The 17,352-nt window shown below is 44.2% G+C and overlaps 1 protein-coding gene across 6 annotated transcripts in view; it reads right to left on the reverse strand.

Annotated features, from left to right (window-relative positions):
• Nucleotides 1–1,825: 1,825 nt before the first annotated feature.
• BST1 (bone marrow stromal cell antigen 1) overlaps nt 1,826–17,352 on the reverse strand; it is a 20,853-nt gene continuing 5,326 nt past the window's right edge. The window contains exons 4-9 of one of the 6 annotated variants that reach the window (XM_081812579.1): nt 15,704–15,786; nt 12,492–12,568; nt 11,599–11,691; nt 8,269–8,355; nt 4,751–4,810; nt 1,838–2,660 (exon numbers count right to left, since the gene is read on the reverse strand). In XM_081812579.1, the coding sequence (XP_081668705.1) occupies nt 2,528–2,660; nt 4,751–4,810; nt 8,269–8,355; nt 11,599–11,691; nt 12,492–12,568; nt 15,704–15,786 (533 nt within the window). In that variant the 3' untranslated portion in view covers nt 1,838–2,527. Of the gene's footprint in view, nt 2,661–4,750; nt 4,811–8,268; nt 11,090–11,573; nt 11,692–12,491; nt 12,569–15,703; nt 15,787–17,352 lie in introns of those variants that run through there. The other 5 variants (XM_081812580.1, XM_081812581.1, XM_081812582.1 and 2 more) reach the window with 5 other exon arrangements.

Consider the following 17,352-nt stretch of genomic DNA (forward strand, 5'->3'; position numbering starts at 1 on the left):
TCACTCTCTCTCTTTCTCTCTCTCTCTCTCAAATAAATAAATAAAAGAATCTTAAGCAGCCCACACATTTGTACTAGGGCTCCTCCTGCTGGACATTTTCTACAATTGCACTTCTGATTCAGATAATCTCAGACTTGATTTACTCAAAATTGATTTTTTTTTTTTGCTTTAAGATAATTAACGAATATAAGGGTATAGTTATGCTTATTCTTTTAAAAAAAGATTTTTTAAAGATTTATTTATTTATTTTAGAGAGAGAGCACGGAGGTGCAGAAGGAGAGGGAGAGCACACTCCCTACTGAGCGCGGAGCCCACCACAGGGCTCCATCTTACAACACTGAGATCATGACCTGAGCTGAAATCAAGAGTTGGACACTAACAAACTGAGCCATCCAGGCATACCTATGTATATTCTTTTAGAAAAATAAAATATTACAGAACAAAATAGTTATACTGAGTGTCTCCATCCTTTTCCAGTTCTCACTCCCTTTCCTAAAAGTAACCACTTAGAGCAATTAGGAGTTCATGTCCTTAGACCTATTTCATCATTGATGTCCATTATCATGCACAAATAGAAACATACAGTTTTGCTTTCCTTTGCTTTTCATGACTGGGTTCATGTTCTAGGCCTTTACTTGTCACATTTTTTTTTTTCTTTAAAGATTTTATTTATTTATTCATGAGAGACAGAGAGAGGCAGAGGGAGAAGCAGGCTCCCAAGGAGCAGGGAGCCCGATGCGGGACTCAATCCCAGGACCCTGGGATCATGACCTGAGCCGAAGGCAGACGCTTAACCATCTGAGCCACCCAGGCGCCCTACTTGTCACATTTTAACATAAACTTTTCCTGTTTATGTGAGGTTGTGCTTGAGGGCAGCTTTCATGCAAAGAAAAAAACACTATTGGCAATTACTTTGGCTTAAAAAATTAATTCTAGCTATTAAATTTACAAATTCAAAAACTTTATTTCCCCATACATTTGTCTATTTAATTTATGAATCATGTTTTTCTATTTAAAAACCTAGGGGGTTGCCCGGCTGGCTCAGTTGGTAGAGCATGGCTAAAAATTTAGTAAAATCTAAGTACTTATGTTATTGAAATATAACTTTCAACAAAAAAATCCCAATCTGATATGTTTGGAATCAAAGAGCTATTCCAACAGCTATTTTTATATGTTAAATTCTGTAAAATGTTGCAAATAAATTAAATACCAAAAACTGTAAGTTGTTCCTAAACTTACCACAGAACTATTAATAACATGAGTTAGATTTATATAAACAGCTGTTTGTTCCATTCTAAACCTTTGCAGATTAAAAGTCCTTTACTCCATTATCCCTAAGCAAGTGGAGCTTGGAATTCCCACTTCTGTGTCCTGGGGTGTGTTGGGGGGAGAAGGGACAACTCATTTTGGACAGAGAATTCAGACCAAGATAAGAGATTTGATGTTTCTCCTTGACCCTGACTGACAAAGTGAGTCCTTATTTTAATAACATAAGTACATCTGTTTTCTCATATCTTCGCCAATCCAGTAGATTATCATTGTACTGAATTTTTGGCCAAAACTAGAGCCTATAAGCCTTTAAGTTTGTTTTCTACATATTTTTTCACTTGAATTGTTCATGAGAATTTTTCCATTGCTGTATGATTATTCCTACCACTGTCCCCCACCCCAATTTTATGGAAATATAATCTACATACAATATCTACATTATATTCCATCCAGTAAATGTAATCCTTCGATGTAACCACTCACTTCTCATTGGATATTTAGGTCCAGCTCCCAATACTTACACTTTGGATTCAGTATTATAAAGAATGCTGTGATGAACATCTTTGAACATACAGGTTGCGCCCACATTCTGAATCATTTCTTTAGAAGAGGGTACCGGGGGGGTGCCTGGGTGGCTCAGATGGTTAAGCGTCTGCCTTCGGCTCAGGTCACGATCCCGGGGTCCTCGGATCGAGTCCTGCATCGGGCTCCCTGCTAGGCGGGGAGCCTGCTTCTCCCTCTGCCACTGCCTCTCTCTATCTCTCTCTCTGACTCTCATGAATAAATAAATAAAACAAACAAACAAAAAATTTTTTTTTTAGAAGAGGGTACCGGAAGTACCCTAAGGTCTGACTTAGGCCAAAGACTGTGAATATTTTTATAATTTCTGATACATATTGTCAAATTGTTCTCCTGAGCAATTTATAAACTTACAATAGCATCAAGCATTGAATAACACTTTTAAAATATTTTTTCGCTATTTTTGGCTAAGGTATGTCCAAGATGTTGAGGTGAAAATTGCACCTCATTAAATTTGTATCTCATTATTACTAGAAAGATGAAATCATTCTCCATATTTGCCACTTGGGGATCGTCTCCTGCAAATCATCTATCAATATCCTTAGCTAAGTTGTTTAAAAAAGAGATCAGTAAAATTCCTTCCAGGGCAAAGAAAGTGGAAGAAAACCTGCCAAGAGTGAAAGAGGGTTTTCTTCTTGGGGAACCTGGGTGGCTCAGTCGTTAAGCGTCTGCCTTCGGCTCAGGTCATGATCCCGGAGTCCTGCGATTGAGCCCCGCGTTGGGCTCCCTGCTCAGTGGGAAGCCTGCTTCTCCCTCTCCCACTCCCTCTGCTTGTGTTCTCTCTCTCGTTCTCTCTCTCGCTGTGTCTCTCTCTGTCAAATAAATAAAATATATAAAAAAAAAAAGAAAGAGGGTTTTCTTCTTGACATTCAGTGGCATGGGGAAAGAACTGTCATACATAAATCTTTGCAACAATTGCTGGAAGAATGCCCAAAGTAGAGAGCAGATCAGGTACTTTAAATCCCTTATCTGCTGTGCTGTGAGCCACAGTGACGTTTTGAGGCAGTATGGTTTGGTGGGGAAAGCAAGGACTCGACACACAAACTTGGGTTCTGTTTCTGGCTCTAGCCAGTCCTAAGGGACTTTAAGAGATCACTTAACCCCTTCAGCATCACTGATGGGGATCGAGTTGCCCACTTTCCTGGAAAGAAACAAGATGATGACTCCAGGACTGCCAGGCTGGAAGCCTGACACGCCCGAAGTCCCCGGAAAGTTCTGGCAACAGGTAAGGAGAGACACCCTCATTCACCTGACACCTCCTGCAGTACAGGAGGTAAACTGAGGCACAGGGAGCCAGGGTGGCATCACCTGCCTGTTTCAGGAATGGCTGTGTAGGGTGCCATGGGCATGATCTGTATCTGTATAAAGCTGACAGTTGGCTTAAGGAGACAAGGAGTAAAATCATAAAGACCTAAGTTATGCTGTAACACTATGGATATCTACCTCTCCAGGCTTTTTGAAGTCCTCAGCTCACTGGATTGCCTACCTATTAAATCCTCTCAACAACCTTATTCCGCCCTTCCTCCACCTAAGTGAGCCATTGGTTTCCGTTTCTTGCAATCAAAATCTGGAATATATATATATATATATATATATACACCAGACACATCTCCAACTCTTGTAGGACATTTGTCATTCCTTTCGACTGCCTGACCAAATTGAGACATTCTTTGTCTCAAATCCAAATGCCTCCTCAGAGTAGAAACCAATCATTTGTTCATTCACTCATTCATTTATTCATTCCTTCATTCCTAAGCACCTAACCGGTTGCAGGCTACATGCTAATCTGGGACACATCCATCACTGAACAAAACAGGTAAAAGTTCCTGTCTTTCTGGGGCTTATGTTCTAACATGTGGGAGACAGGCAGTAAAGAATAAACTTATTGAGCAAAGAAGCTGGAGGATGAGAAACACTATAAAAAGGTAAAATAGAACATCATGAGGGGTTTCACAGAGCCATCTACGGTGCAGGCTGTAATTTCAAATACTGAGATCACCATAACTTCATGGAGGCAAGATAGGAGTTAATGCAGTAGGTGAGAAAGTTAGCCGCACAAACAGCTAGGGGAAGGACTTCCAGGCAGAATGAACAGTGCAGGCAAAGGCGCAGGGGCAGGAACATGCCTGGCATGTTCCAGGAGGCCACTATGGTTGAGGCGCAGAAAGAGGAAAGGAGCAGGAAAGAAGACGGAGAGAAATGGGCCGGGGCAGGCTGTTTGGCTCTGACTCTGAGAGGGATGTGGGAGCAACTGCAGAGTTGTGAGCAGACGAGTCACATGACTCAATGGTTGAAGAACTACACTCTATGTGTATGTTTGGAAGTTTCCCTAATAAACAGTTAAAATAATAGGCTGACTCTAGCATCTGGGTTGCAAAGAAGCCATGAGGGATGGGACAAAGTGGAAGCAAGGAGACTCATTAGGGTCTACTCAGTAATCCAGGGGGCGATGACCAGGCTGGTTCCAGTAGGTAACTGCATATTCCCTCCTTCTCTCTTTCTGTGTCTGTCTCTCTCTCTCTAATGGACTAGTTATAAAAATGGACAAAATATTCTATGTAATACACACAGCACAGTGTCTGGCTTGCAGCCCTGATTAATGTTCTGCCCCTTGTAGATGGAAGAATGGATCCTATGGACGTTAGGGAGCACCCACTGCAGCATGACAGGCTCTGCTCTGCCCCTCAGCAGGAGGTCAGCCCACTTGGGCATATGTTCTCCAAACCTGCAGCGACCTAGCAGCTCAGAGAGACTGAGAAGCGCAGAAGCACAAACCTTACTCAGCAGCCAGATTATTTTAGGGCGTGGGTGTTAAATCATACTGCAGTTCATCGGCGTTCTGTCAATGGTAAGGCCTGGTTATCTTGGGGAAGCAAGGAGGTTGGGTCAGACATCTACTTACGAATTCAAAGCACAGTCAGGATGGGTGCTGTGGTCCACGCACTTTAAGAGCTTCACTGGTCTACGGAATGAAAAGAAAGAATATTTAAGGGATTATTTAAATGACTCTCACTCATCAAACATTTTATGATGTGTCTACAAAGTATTGGGGATACAAAGTCTCTGACCTTGAAGAACACACAAACTTTTTTTTTTTTTAAGATTTTACTTATTTGAGAGAGAGAGAGAGCACAAGCAGGGGGAGCGGCGGGCAGAGGGAGAAGCAGGCTTCCCACTGAGCAAGGAGCCCGATGCAGGGCTTGATCCCAGGACCCTGGGATCATGACCCAAGCCGAAGGCAGATGCTTAACCAACTGAGCCACCCAGGTGCTCCCACACAAACTATTTCTTTTAAGAAATATTAGCTAGCATTTATTGAGCACTTACTATGTACCAAGAAATCTGATTATGTTTATACAGACCATGTCATTGAATCCTCTCAACAACCAAATGGAGCGGGTATTACCATCTCCAACTTAGAGCTGAGAAAGCTAATCAGAGTCACTTGCCCAAGTACACACAGTAGCCATTGTGGAGCTGAACTTGAACCTTGCAGGCTCACACCAGAGCCCAAGCATGGAACCACTTCTGTAAGGATGGAACAGGCTTGCTTGGAAAATCCTCCTGATGAGGTCTTTGGCCAGAAAGTTGGACTTGACGCACACGGGTGATGGCTAGTACCCAGGCTTCAGCAAAGAAGCTACCCAGTAGAGGGAGAAGATGCAGAGTCCCAGGAGGGCAGGGAAAGCAGAAGAGAGAGAGGATCCAGGTAGCTGCGGCACACTGGGCACTAAGGAGGAGGCAGGCCAACAGCAGCTTTCTCCTGGCCAGGTGCTGGAAGGGACTCTGGAAAAACAGGAAATGCGTTGTTCGCTTTACTGCTCCCCAGGACTTGACTACTCTCTGGTAAAGTCTATACTACGCAGGTATTTGTTATGAGAATAGCTTGTTGTTGCTGTTTTCTGCCCCCAACCCCCAAAGTCATTGAGTTTCATGGAGTCTGGCTCAATACAGAGCTCACAGAAATCAACCAGGAGGCAAGAGAGGCTCTGAAAAGAGAAGAGCTGGCCAAAATGTGCAACAATCTTGGGGAGAACTGACAGCCACAGGACAGAGGCATGTCACTTGAATTGTGTGGGGCAAGAGGTTGTTAGGGGAGGAGGTTGGTGTGTTAACCTTGGTCATTCTCCCAAGGTAGACCTTTCGTTATCTCCTCTGCGCTCCCAGGAGCAATACAAATCCCAGCTGAACACCGGAGCCCAATGGGCAGTAAAGAAGAGGGAGAAGGGGAGCTGAGCCAGGCTTGCAAGGGAAGAGCCCTGAAGGGCAGTGCAGGTGGGGACAACTAGAGCAAGTGAAAGCAGGCTGAGTCCCCTAGGACAGCCGTGAGCGGGGAAGGACACCTTGGGCTCTGGCTTGGGTCACCACATGCGGCCTGATGACTTACAAAGACAGCCTCCTCAAGGGAGTTCCTGGGCCAAAGTAAAGTGGTCCTAAATGTGGAATTTTTAGGCACAATTTTCCCCATCATTGAGCTGCTTTAGCAAAGACCTGCCTTTTAAGGCAAATTTATGAAAATCTGGTGCTTTCTTGTTGTGATGAGCACCGGGTGTTGTACTGAAATGTGGAATCACTATACTGTTCACCTCAAACTAATATTGCACTGTATGTTAACTAACTGGAATTTGAATAGTCTTAAAAAAATAAAATACAACCTGGTGCTTTAAGAAAGGAAGGGTCCTAGAGTAGAAAGAAAAGAGCATCCTTCAAAGCCATACAATGCTGGGTTCAAAACTCAGCTCTGTCCCTGAGTGGTAACCTTGGAAAACTTATTTAATCTCTCTGACCCTTAATTTACCCATCTGCGGAAAAGGGATATTTATATAAAGCTTAACAACAGACACAAGGAATCTAAGACAAGTCTAGAGAGAGGTTACTATTGTGGGCAGGCAGGAAGGCTGAAAGGGAGGATGAGGGGAGACTCTGAGCTGCTGGTTATGTTGTTGTGTGTTGAACTTGGGAAAATTCATCCAACTGTGTACTTATGGTTGGTGCATTTTCCTGTACAGAGTCTATAGTTTCCAAAAACAGTATTTGCGCTTTTTTTTAAGATTTTTATTTATTTATTTGACAGAGACACAGCGAGAGAGAGAACACAAGCAGGGGGAGTGGGAGAGGGAGGAGCAGGCTTCCTGCAGAGCAGGGAGCCCGATGCAGGGTTCCATCCCAGGATCCTGAGATCATGACCTGAGCCGAAGGCTTGGCTTAACCAACTGAGCCACCCAGGCGCCTGCTTTGTTTTGTTTTTAATAGAGGGTGGTAACACCTCACTTTTGAGCTTCCTGAGAGCGTTAACAGTAGCAGAGGGGTACACTGATACAGCATCAAGCTGTGAAAAACAGCTTCGAGGGGCTCTTTGTCTGAAAAAACGGGGGAGCAACCCATATTTCCAGTGGGCTTTGCTCAGCTGGGAGGATTATCCAGCCCACAGAGCTCATGAGAAGGCATAGTGCGGCAGAGCCAGCTGGATGGTCGTGGGGGCTGGACAAGACTGCAGATGGAATTTCCACTCTGCTGTACCCACGAATTTTCAAGAAAGCGACCCAGTCCTTGCAATGTTGCACCTCCACCCTGAGGAACCAAGCAGGGCTGCAGACTTAGGCATTGAGGTGGAGAAAAGCAGGAAGCAGCAAGGTAAGGAGTTCCCAGTGCAGGGGAGGGTTTTCAATGGTACTTAGGGATTCAGCCTAACTTATCTAAATTTCCAAGAATCAGGGGCACCGGGGTGGCTTAGGGTGTGACTCTTGGTTTCAGCTCAGGTGGTGATCTCAGGGTCATGAGATGGAGCCCAGCGTGGGGCTCCTCACTCAGCATGGAGTCTGCTTGAGATTCTCCCTGTCTCCTTCTGCCCCTCACCCCCCACTCACACGCATGCGCTCTCTCTCTCTCCAAAATAAAATCTTAAATTTCCAAGAATCAGGAAAGCCTGCAGGCAACACCTGATTATAAGTACATAAAGTACTTAGCCCATAATGTGCTCAATCAATGGTAGCTGTTATTATTTTCCTACTGGTCTACTGTTAAGATGCATTTCTCTGTAAGAATCTCAAGCAAACCCACCCTAGCGTCTATCTTGGGCAAGGATCCGTGGCATCCAAAGATAAAGGGACCACAGTGCCTGTTCCCAGGTTACTCACCTGCCAGAAGCAAGGGAGGGGAAACAGGACATGCACAAATGAAAAGGGGTTTCTATTTGTCCTTGTAGCATCTTTTAAAGAGGACTCTGGACAAAAGTGGGTGGGACCCAGGCAGAGCCCTGGCCAGAAGGCACTCCCAGCCCTCACACCCAGTGACAGCCCAGAAGGCACAGTCCTGTGGCCCTTAGAGCTGATCCCAGCAGAACACATTCAACAGCCCCGTGCTCTCCAAAATCACTGCTCCACCTTTGAAATTGCACACTGATTATGATATACCACCTACAGGTGATCGTTAATACAGCTGTACTGAAAACCCATTTTCTTCAGTCTCTCTTCCAGGATTTTCACAGTGCCTTCTCCACAGGATTCCCTAAAATATAAAAACATGTAAGTAAAATTAAAGGAGGAGGAAAAAAGGAAGCTGTTTCGGGGTGAATTAAAATTTCCTATGACCACGTGCTTCCCGGGTTATTCTCCTTTCTGAGGGAATACGCGACAGTAACCCCAAAACTGCCGCTTGCGGGGAACCCGCGGTACCCCAGGAGACCGTGCGCTGAGCTCCAAAGTCGGCGGGTCCAGCGCACTGGGAGGGCCTGGGCTGGCGCATGCGCAGTGCGCCCCACCCAGCAACGCACCTCAGCGACGCGCCCCAGGCCAGCACAGGGCTACCAACGTGCTCACCATACAATGTGTGTTAGGTTAGGCTTTAAATGAAAACAAGAACATACAAGTCAAAAATTAGCAAAAAATGCAAATAAACACAAGGAAAAAGAAATCACCCCAATCGCTTATCACTAGGGCCAAGTGCTGCTAACATTTTGGTGTATATCCTTCTAAACGTTTGAAATACATTCCTTCCCACGAGACTTTTAAACTATAATAGGCTTCTGCTGTCCGATGCATTTTGTATTCTGCTTTGGCACAAGTATACTTCTGTATACTTCTCTGCTGTTATTTTTAAATTCCTGCATGGTCTCCCTTACATAATCAGAACATGATTCATAAAACCCGTCCCCTCTTGTTGATGATCAAGTTTGATTCCTATATCAAAATATACGATATAGGAGGGCGCCTGGGTGGCTCAGTTGGTTAAGCGACTGCCTTCGGCTCGGGTCGTGATCCCGGGGTCCTGGGATCGAGTCCCGCATCGGGCTCCCTGCTCTGCGGGGAGCCTGCTTCTCCCTCTCCCACTCCCCCTGCTTGTGTTCCCTCTCTCGCTGTGTCTCTCTCTGTCAAATAAATAAAATAAAATTAAAAAATCTTTAAAAAAAAATACATACGATATAGGAAATATATCCTATATATTTAGTCACACTAAAACTAACCTTGTTGGAGCTTCATTTTCAAACACATCCTTTAATTCTTTATTCCCTTAGCATAAATTCCTGGAAGTAGGTTTTCTGGCACTAAGGTTTTGAATGCAATTTAAGGCTCCTCGATAGCGTCAAAGCACAAAAATTCAACTGAGTAAATCTGAAAATCTAATTGGCTTTATTCAACGATTCAGGAATAGAGCGGCATCCCTCCTAGTAAACAGGCAAGTGCTCTGAGAAGTCCTTGGAAATGGAAGGCTTTGTATCATTAGGAGGGTGTGACAAGGAAGTTATTAACAAAAGAAAAGAAAGGATTATTTCAGGCCAGGTCACCTTCTCTTTGGGGGGAAGGGAGAGGCAAGGATTTAGTGTGCCGATGACCTCACTGTGGCTGATCAGGAAATTTCAGATTGACTGTTGAAAGGTCACATTTCTGGGAGAGGTTGAAACTTGGTTTGCTACTGCGGGGAGAACTGACTCCATTTGGGACCCACTGTTACTTTTTTGTTGTTGTTATGGAAGTAGAGTTGATACACAAGGTTACATTATTAATTGGGCCTGTTGTTTCTTTTCCAACAAGGGGCAGTGCCAAATTGCACCCTCTGCTGCCCACCAGGTCACCATGTGAGTGTTCATTTCCCCACACTCTCCCCCGCTGGGAGTCCTGCCCTCCTGTGGCCATAATTCAGCAGGGGCAAACAGCACGAATACCAGCAGCTCTGGCAAGCAGATGTGGCATTCATGTCACCGGCAGCCCTGCCCCAGTTTACCCGGAATGAAAAGAGAAACAGCCTCCCCACTGTAACACTAATAGAGAGGGAGTAGACAGAGTGGAAATGAGTGACTGGAGGAAGTTTTCACAAAAGAAGTGGAATTCTAGGCATTACAGGAATGATGAGGGCAGGGGGTTAAGTGACATCATGTTTTAGAACCTAGCCAAAATCTGGGATGAAGTCCTTCTCCAGGACAAGCTCACTACTGAGAATTTTCAGAAAGCAATGATGTGGGGGTTTCAGGACATCTGGATATATAGAGGTCAATGGATTATTTTACTATTTGTTTTTTATAATGGCAGCTAAAACAATGCTAACCACAATCAGGTATCAGCCATATTGTTTTTAGCTCTTTGTCTATAAGTTGTTCTTTTTTCCCCCTAAAATCTGAGCAGTTCAGGACCCTCACTTCCTTAGCTCATGACCCGTAACTCCACTCTGGCACAAACATACAACCATGTGCTCTGGGCCCTTTTATCAACTCGGCTGTAGCAGAAATGTTGGTCCAAGATAACGTTGAATTGCAATTTCCTTATCTCACTAAAGATAGGTTCAAAGGGCAAGCTGTCTCCGATAGAAACGTTAAAACAACAAGCGAGCATAATTTCTAGACAAAGAGCAAATTCCCACAGAAATAAGAAAAATAATATACACTGTTCTTTATGCAACATAAGTAAAATTTGTCTTCCAGGAAGAGAAATGCAGATCCTGGTATTACTATGTAGTAAGTCATCTGCAAATTTAATCTCTTGTTTAAGAGACAGGAAAAAATAATCCCTCATTATACGGTGAGTCTGAGGGCTCTAGGGGCCAGAAATGGGGACGTTGCCAAGATTCTCCCAGAACATACTCATTGGGGCTGGCAATACTTTTCCTCAGTGCTCTGAAGAGCAAGGCCCCAGCAGGCCTCTAAAGCCTAATATGGCTGTACTTGAGCCAGGCTGGGCCTCCTTGGCTTGTCTCTGAAGCATCTGGGTTTTCGTTTCTTATCTTCCGTCTTCAACAGCAACGCTCCACACTGATGAGAAGAATAAGGTCAGCCTTGCATTTATACAAACTCAAGTGGTTTTCCAGAAAATATGGATCTTAACAGTTTCCTTGGCCAGTTATCTGAGACCCAGTTGTGGAAATGGTTGTTCTCTGAGAATAAAGTCTTCATTACATAGTCCTTGGGTCAATTCTGAGAACTCCTGGTGGGGGCTTTCAAACAACTGGGGGAAAAACTGGCTTTGACCCACACAAATGCACAAGGAACTCTCCTATCCAGCGCTGCCCAGGTAGCTCAGAAAGGAACACCATTTTCCTTGGCTGAGAATAGTACTGAATAAAGGAGGTCCTCTCTCTGGGCTCAGGACTGCTTAGTGGCAATACCTAAAAGTCAAGACTTTGTCTTTCTTTACCCTTGACATTAGAAACAGAGAACACTGTTGTTTCCCCAAAAATGAAAATGTAAAACGGCCTTGATTATAGCATATTCAAGAGAAGTGTGTTTGCACAATTACCAACATCAGTAACACCTTGGCTTACACTTTCGGTCTTCCGATGTCATGCATAACCCAGACCTCAATTCGCGTGATTTTATCCTTCTGGAAATAGGGAATTTCAAAATCTGCAAAAAAACTGAGAAGGAGGAAAGACATTTTTTTAAAAAGATTTTTATTTATTTATTTACTGAGAAAGCAAGAGAGAGTGCAAGCATGCAAGCAGGGGGAGGGGCAAAGGAAGAGGGAGAGAGAGAATCTCAAGCAGACTCCACACTGAGTGGGGAGCCAGATGCTGGACTCGATCTCACGACCCTGAGATCATGACCTGAGCTGAAATCAAGAGTTGGACGCTTGGGGCGCCTGGGTGGCTCATTCGTTAAGAGTCTGCCTTTGGCTCAGGTCATGGTCCCAGGGTCCTGGGATGGAGCCCCACGTCAGACTCCCTGCTCAGCAGGAAGCCTGCTTCTCCCTCTCCCACTCCCCTTACTTGTGTTCCCTCTCTCACTGTGTCTCTCTCTGTCAAATAAATAAATAAAATCTTTAAAAAAAAAAAAAGAGTTGGACGCTTAACTGACTGAGCCACCCAGGTGCCCCAACATTTCTTAAAGTCCTAAAGCAATAGGATACTTTTCCCATTTCACTGTTAGTTGATTTACACATTACTTTTGTTGAAAAGCTTTCAGGGTGTTCTGTGGGGGTATTTTTGGCTTTTATTTTTAGGTTATTTATTTCATTCGTGCATTCATCAGCTATTAATGGCAGAGATGTATAGACATGGCTCTGACCTCCAGTCATTCAATTGTCTTTGCTTTACCTGAACTTACAAAAGGAAGCCTTATGCTGGTGATTAAGACAGTTTTCTTAAGCTTCCATTTGAAAAAACTAAATAAACAACTTGGCGTTCTTTGTTGTATTTGTTGATGCTGGTGTTCTTACCCTTTAACAGGATAGGCTCCTGATGGCTTTGAACCATTCAGCATGACATAGATCACCCCAGAACTGTCCTTTGAATACTGTAAGAAGAAACAAGTATTTTGATTAAATTAACACATGTCATTTTTCAGCTATGAAATGAGCAATTTTTTTAAATTGACATTCCTCAGTGTGAGCAAGGATGTACTAAATTTGATATTTCATACAGCTGGTAGGGATGCAAATGGCATCTCTTGGAAAGCAAATTGCTTTGAAATGTCAAAAACTCCTAGACTCTGTGATTCCATGGCTGGGAATCTACTTGGAAAACCATGTGAAATGATCAGTTTCCAGCATTGTATCAGCTGGAATACACTAAAGTATGCTGCCAAACAACCTCAAAATCACAGTGGCTTTAAACAACAAAGATTTATTTCATGCTCACTCTACATCCTTATCACAAGTCCACTGGGGTTTTGTCCCCTATGTCCTCGCTCTGGGACATAAGCTGATCAAGAGTCCATATCTGCAAAGTCATTGATTGTCAGGGAAGGGAGAAGGGGACAGTGGTAAATCACAGACCAGTTCTGAGACATTTCCACCCAGAAATCATACACACTCCCTCTCACATCTCATTGGCAAGTCACAAGAAGCCACAAGCAAGTAACGTCAACAAGGCAGGGGAATGCAAACCATGTATGCAGAAGATGAACCAGACATTTTGTAAACAGCTCTAAGGACCATCACAAGCATTGTGCACAAAGGTGTGTACTGCAGCATTGTTTGTAAGCCATCTAAAATAGTCAACAACAAAGGAATGGCAAGTAACTGATAGTACTTAAGTGTCTGAAATATTAGCCTGCCATTAATAAAACTGTGCAAAAGATTTGCAAACACAGAGGAAGTATGTGTATGTAAAGCAAAGTGCAATATTAGGAAGATAAAGCAGAAGCTCTACTATGCTAAAAATAATTGGACAAAAGTCTGGGAATTTTAGTTCCCCCCAAAATTCCCAAGGAAGAGATAGGTCCAGCGAAGTTCCCAAATCTCCACTTCAGAATACTACCAGAACATACAATTTCCCTGATAAAAGGTTGATACTGGAGTGAGGTGGGGGGCTGGGAAGGTAGGTGGCACCGAGAGAGCCATGACTGGACTTAGTGATGCCCAATACCAGCAGCAGCAAAGCAACAATACACTTGAGACGTGCATGTCATGCACGTCTCAGGGTTCCAATAGTCCGTGCTAATGGTCATGGTCAAATCCACAAATGCCAAGGTCTGATGACCATAATGCTGAAGGGGTTGCCTTCAGGCAGCAGGTATATACATGATTAATTTTCTTATTTGTATTTTCTATTATTTGTCACTTTTTTATCCTGAGCAGCTATCACATTGGTAAGAAAAAAAAAATGAAATAAAAAATGCATGCAGATACAATGAGGCTATATGATGTAGTGGTTGAAAAATTTGTTCTCTGGCTCCTCCACTTATTAGCTCTGGAATAAGGCTGCTTAATAAGTTGAATAGAAAGAAAATAAATAAATAAAAAAAAATAAGGCTGCTTAAGTTTCTTGATCTCTTTATGCCTCATTTTTCCTATCTGTAAAACAGGGGTCATAAGGGTCCCTGACCTCATAGGATTGTTATAAAGATTAAATCATTTAAAATAATAATTACTGGGACACCTGGGTAGCTCAGTTGGTTAAGCATCCGACTCTTGGTTTCAGCTCAGGTCATGATCTCAGGGTCGTGGGATCGAGCCCCGTGCCAGGCTCCCGGTGCTCAGTACAGAGTGCTTGAGATTCTCTCCCTCTGCCCCTGCCCCCACTTGCATGCATGCTCTCTCTCTCTCTCTTTCTCTCTAAAATAAATACATTTTAAAAATCTTTTGGGGCGCCTGGGTGGCTCAGTCGTTAAGCGTCTGCCTTCAGCTCAGGTCATGATCCCAGGGTCCTGGGATCGAGCCCCGCATAGGGCTCCCTGCTCCACGGGGCGCCTGCTTCTCCCTCTCCCACTCTCCCTGCTTATGTTTCCTCTCTCGCTGTGTCTCTCTCTGTCAAATAAATAAATAAAATCTTTTAAAAAAATACAAAATAAAAATAAAAATCTTTTAAAAATAAATAAAAATAAAATAAAACAAAATAATAATTATCAACATGTACTGAATACTTCTCTGCTACAATTCCGACCCTCTCCTCATCACATACTCAACTACCTCTCCTTGTGCATAGACTATGCAGCACATTCTGAGGGCTCATAAAATGTGGGCATGATTCTTAGCTCCTTGATGAGAGTGTTGCTATTGCCTCTGAGTTGCAGCTATGATCCCACATTCAGGTGATGATGCCCCCGTAGCCTCCATGAGGGGCTCTGGCAGCCTGGCGCTCACTGAGTGGAGTCTCCACTGGAAACGGAGCCAACGGGTAGTGAGCATAAATGCGGTGCTCCCACGGGATCAGCAGGAGAGCTCAGCAATAAACAATGCCTTTTGCCTGGAGCCGGCCCTCTGTCCTGCTCCAAATCGCAGCGTGAAGGAGGATTTAACCAAAGTAATCTCACTCTGATCAACAAGGGACCCAGTGGACACCCAGGGATCCAGGATGGGACAAAAAGGGGCATGGACAGCCCTGAGAGGGAGCTGCTGGTGGTGGGTGGCAGGACCCTGAAGTCCACTGGCCTCCGAGTCAATACAGCTAACATTTAATAGACTGTCATCATCTCTGGTGGCAGTATTTTCTGAGGAACAGACCTTCGGTAAGGGGCCATTTCTGTGTGTCCAGTTTATCTTCCCCTCGCCTGTCACCTACCACCTCCTATCACCTCCTCTATGATGAATAGCAGGCTTGGGGACATTTCTGACCCCGACAGCTGGATCTCAGGTGTCCCAAGGTCTCACATAAAACAGGGGCCGCCCCATTTTACATAGCAATCAAAATCGCATTGATTCGAAATACTAAGAGCAGCCACAACACTATAGTAATAGCGACTATTTAATATCCTCATCTATACCAACATTCACTGAATGTGTTTGCTTGCTGTGCTAAGTATTTAGGCTCCTTAAGTCCTCACATCTTTATGGAGCAGACAGAGTGAATCAGAATGTGGCGAACGTGGACACAAAGAGAGGCTCAGAGACATAAAGTCATGACCCGATGGCCCCGTCTCTGAACCCCTCTGTCTTATGTTCATGGGTCCCACCTGTGCTAGCCTCCCAGCCGGCCTTCCCAAGCTCACCTGCATAGACGCCCTTTTCCAGAAAGAATCCACGGGGTTGTTTTCACAATCTTCTGATGTAGGGCAGGACTGGTAATCGAGTCCTAAGGGGAAAATAGACGGACATTGTTTCATTTCAAACATTGTATCAGAGAAGAATTGATTTAAAACATTCGCTGACTCCACAAAATCTATTTAGCCTGTGTTTACAAGTTTGATGTTCACAGTTCTGCCTACCTGACCCACAAAGAACCCAATCTGTGATAGGAAGACAGGTGTCGTTCTGCTTTGCACAGATGTGAGGAAGGCAGGGACCCAAGCAGTTGGCTGCCGACCGCCAAGCATCAGCATGTTAGCTCGGCTTTTTCTTTACTGAGGGTCCAGTGAAGTGATTTAAAAAAAAAAAAAAGTCTTTGCTCTGTTGAGTGAAGTGCCTTCTCCAGTTAGACCCGGTCTTAGAAGTAAATACAACAAAACACCAAGACAGTGATAGTCTTTAACCAGAAAACAGAAATTTTATGACATTTAAAATATATAAAGTGTTAAAAGGTATTACATTTTAAAAATTCTAATGACAGGGATGCCTGGGTGGCTCAGTCGGTTAAGCATCTGCCTTTGGCTCAGGTCATGATCTCAAGGTCCTAGGATCAAGCCCTACATCAGGCTCGCTGCTCAGTGGGGAGCCTGCTTCTCCCTCTCCCTCTGCAGCTCCCCCTGCTTGTGTGCTGTCTCTCTCAAATAAATAAAATCTTTAGTAAATAAATAAATATAAAATTAAAATTCTAATGACAGAATTCAGCAGGCATATAATGGGTTTGCTCCCCCATTTACTCTATAAAAAAGGAGAAAGTACTCATTAACAAGTCCTTCCAGGGGCGCCTGGGTGGCTCAGTTCTTAAGCGTCTGCCTTCAGCTCAGGTCATGATCCCAGCGTCCTGGGATCGAGCCCCACATCGGGCTCCCTGCTCGGCGGGGAGCCTGCATCTCCCTCTCCCGCTCCCCCTGCTTGTGTTCCCTCTCTCGCTGTCGCTCTCTCTCTGTCAAATAAATAAATAAAATCTTTAAAAAACAAAACAAAACAAAAACAAAAACAAGTCCTTCCAGAGAGAACCAAACAGGGCAAAATGTGTACTTCTGAAGGGAAATATGGGGAGTTTCCATGCCCCCTCAGGGCCCATCACTCTCCCACCTTCCCAGTGTTCACCAACTCAGAGGCCCTCTGAATCCCACCCCGTAGGGGTTTTACGAGATTTCATTAGGCAGACATGATTGATTAAATCATGGCTTTGGTGATTAACTCAATCTCCAGCCCCTCTTTCCTTCCTGGAGGACAGGGATGGGGCCAAAAGCTCACAGGCTCTAATACGGTTTTCCTTGGTCTTTCTGGTGACCAGACCCCATGTGAAGCTATCTAGGAACCCCCAGCCACTAGTCATGTCATTATCACACAAAAGACATTCTTTTTTTGTTGTTTTTTTTTTTTTTTAAAGATTTTATTTCTTTATTTGAGAGAGAGAGAATGAGAGAGAGCACATGAGAGGGGGGAGGGTCAGAGGGAGAAGCAGACTCCCTGCCGAGCAGGGAGCCCGATGCGGGACTCGATCCAGGGACTCCAGGATCATGACCTGAGCCGAAGGCAGTCGCTTAACCGACTGAGCCACCCAGGCGCC

The sequence above is a fragment of the Leptonychotes weddellii genome, chromosome 2 (genome assembly GCF_054177405.1).
Source record: "Leptonychotes weddellii isolate Sample4059 chromosome 2, ASM5417740v2, whole genome shotgun sequence".
Classification (NCBI taxonomy): domain Eukaryota; kingdom Metazoa; phylum Chordata; class Mammalia; order Carnivora; family Phocidae; genus Leptonychotes; species Leptonychotes weddellii.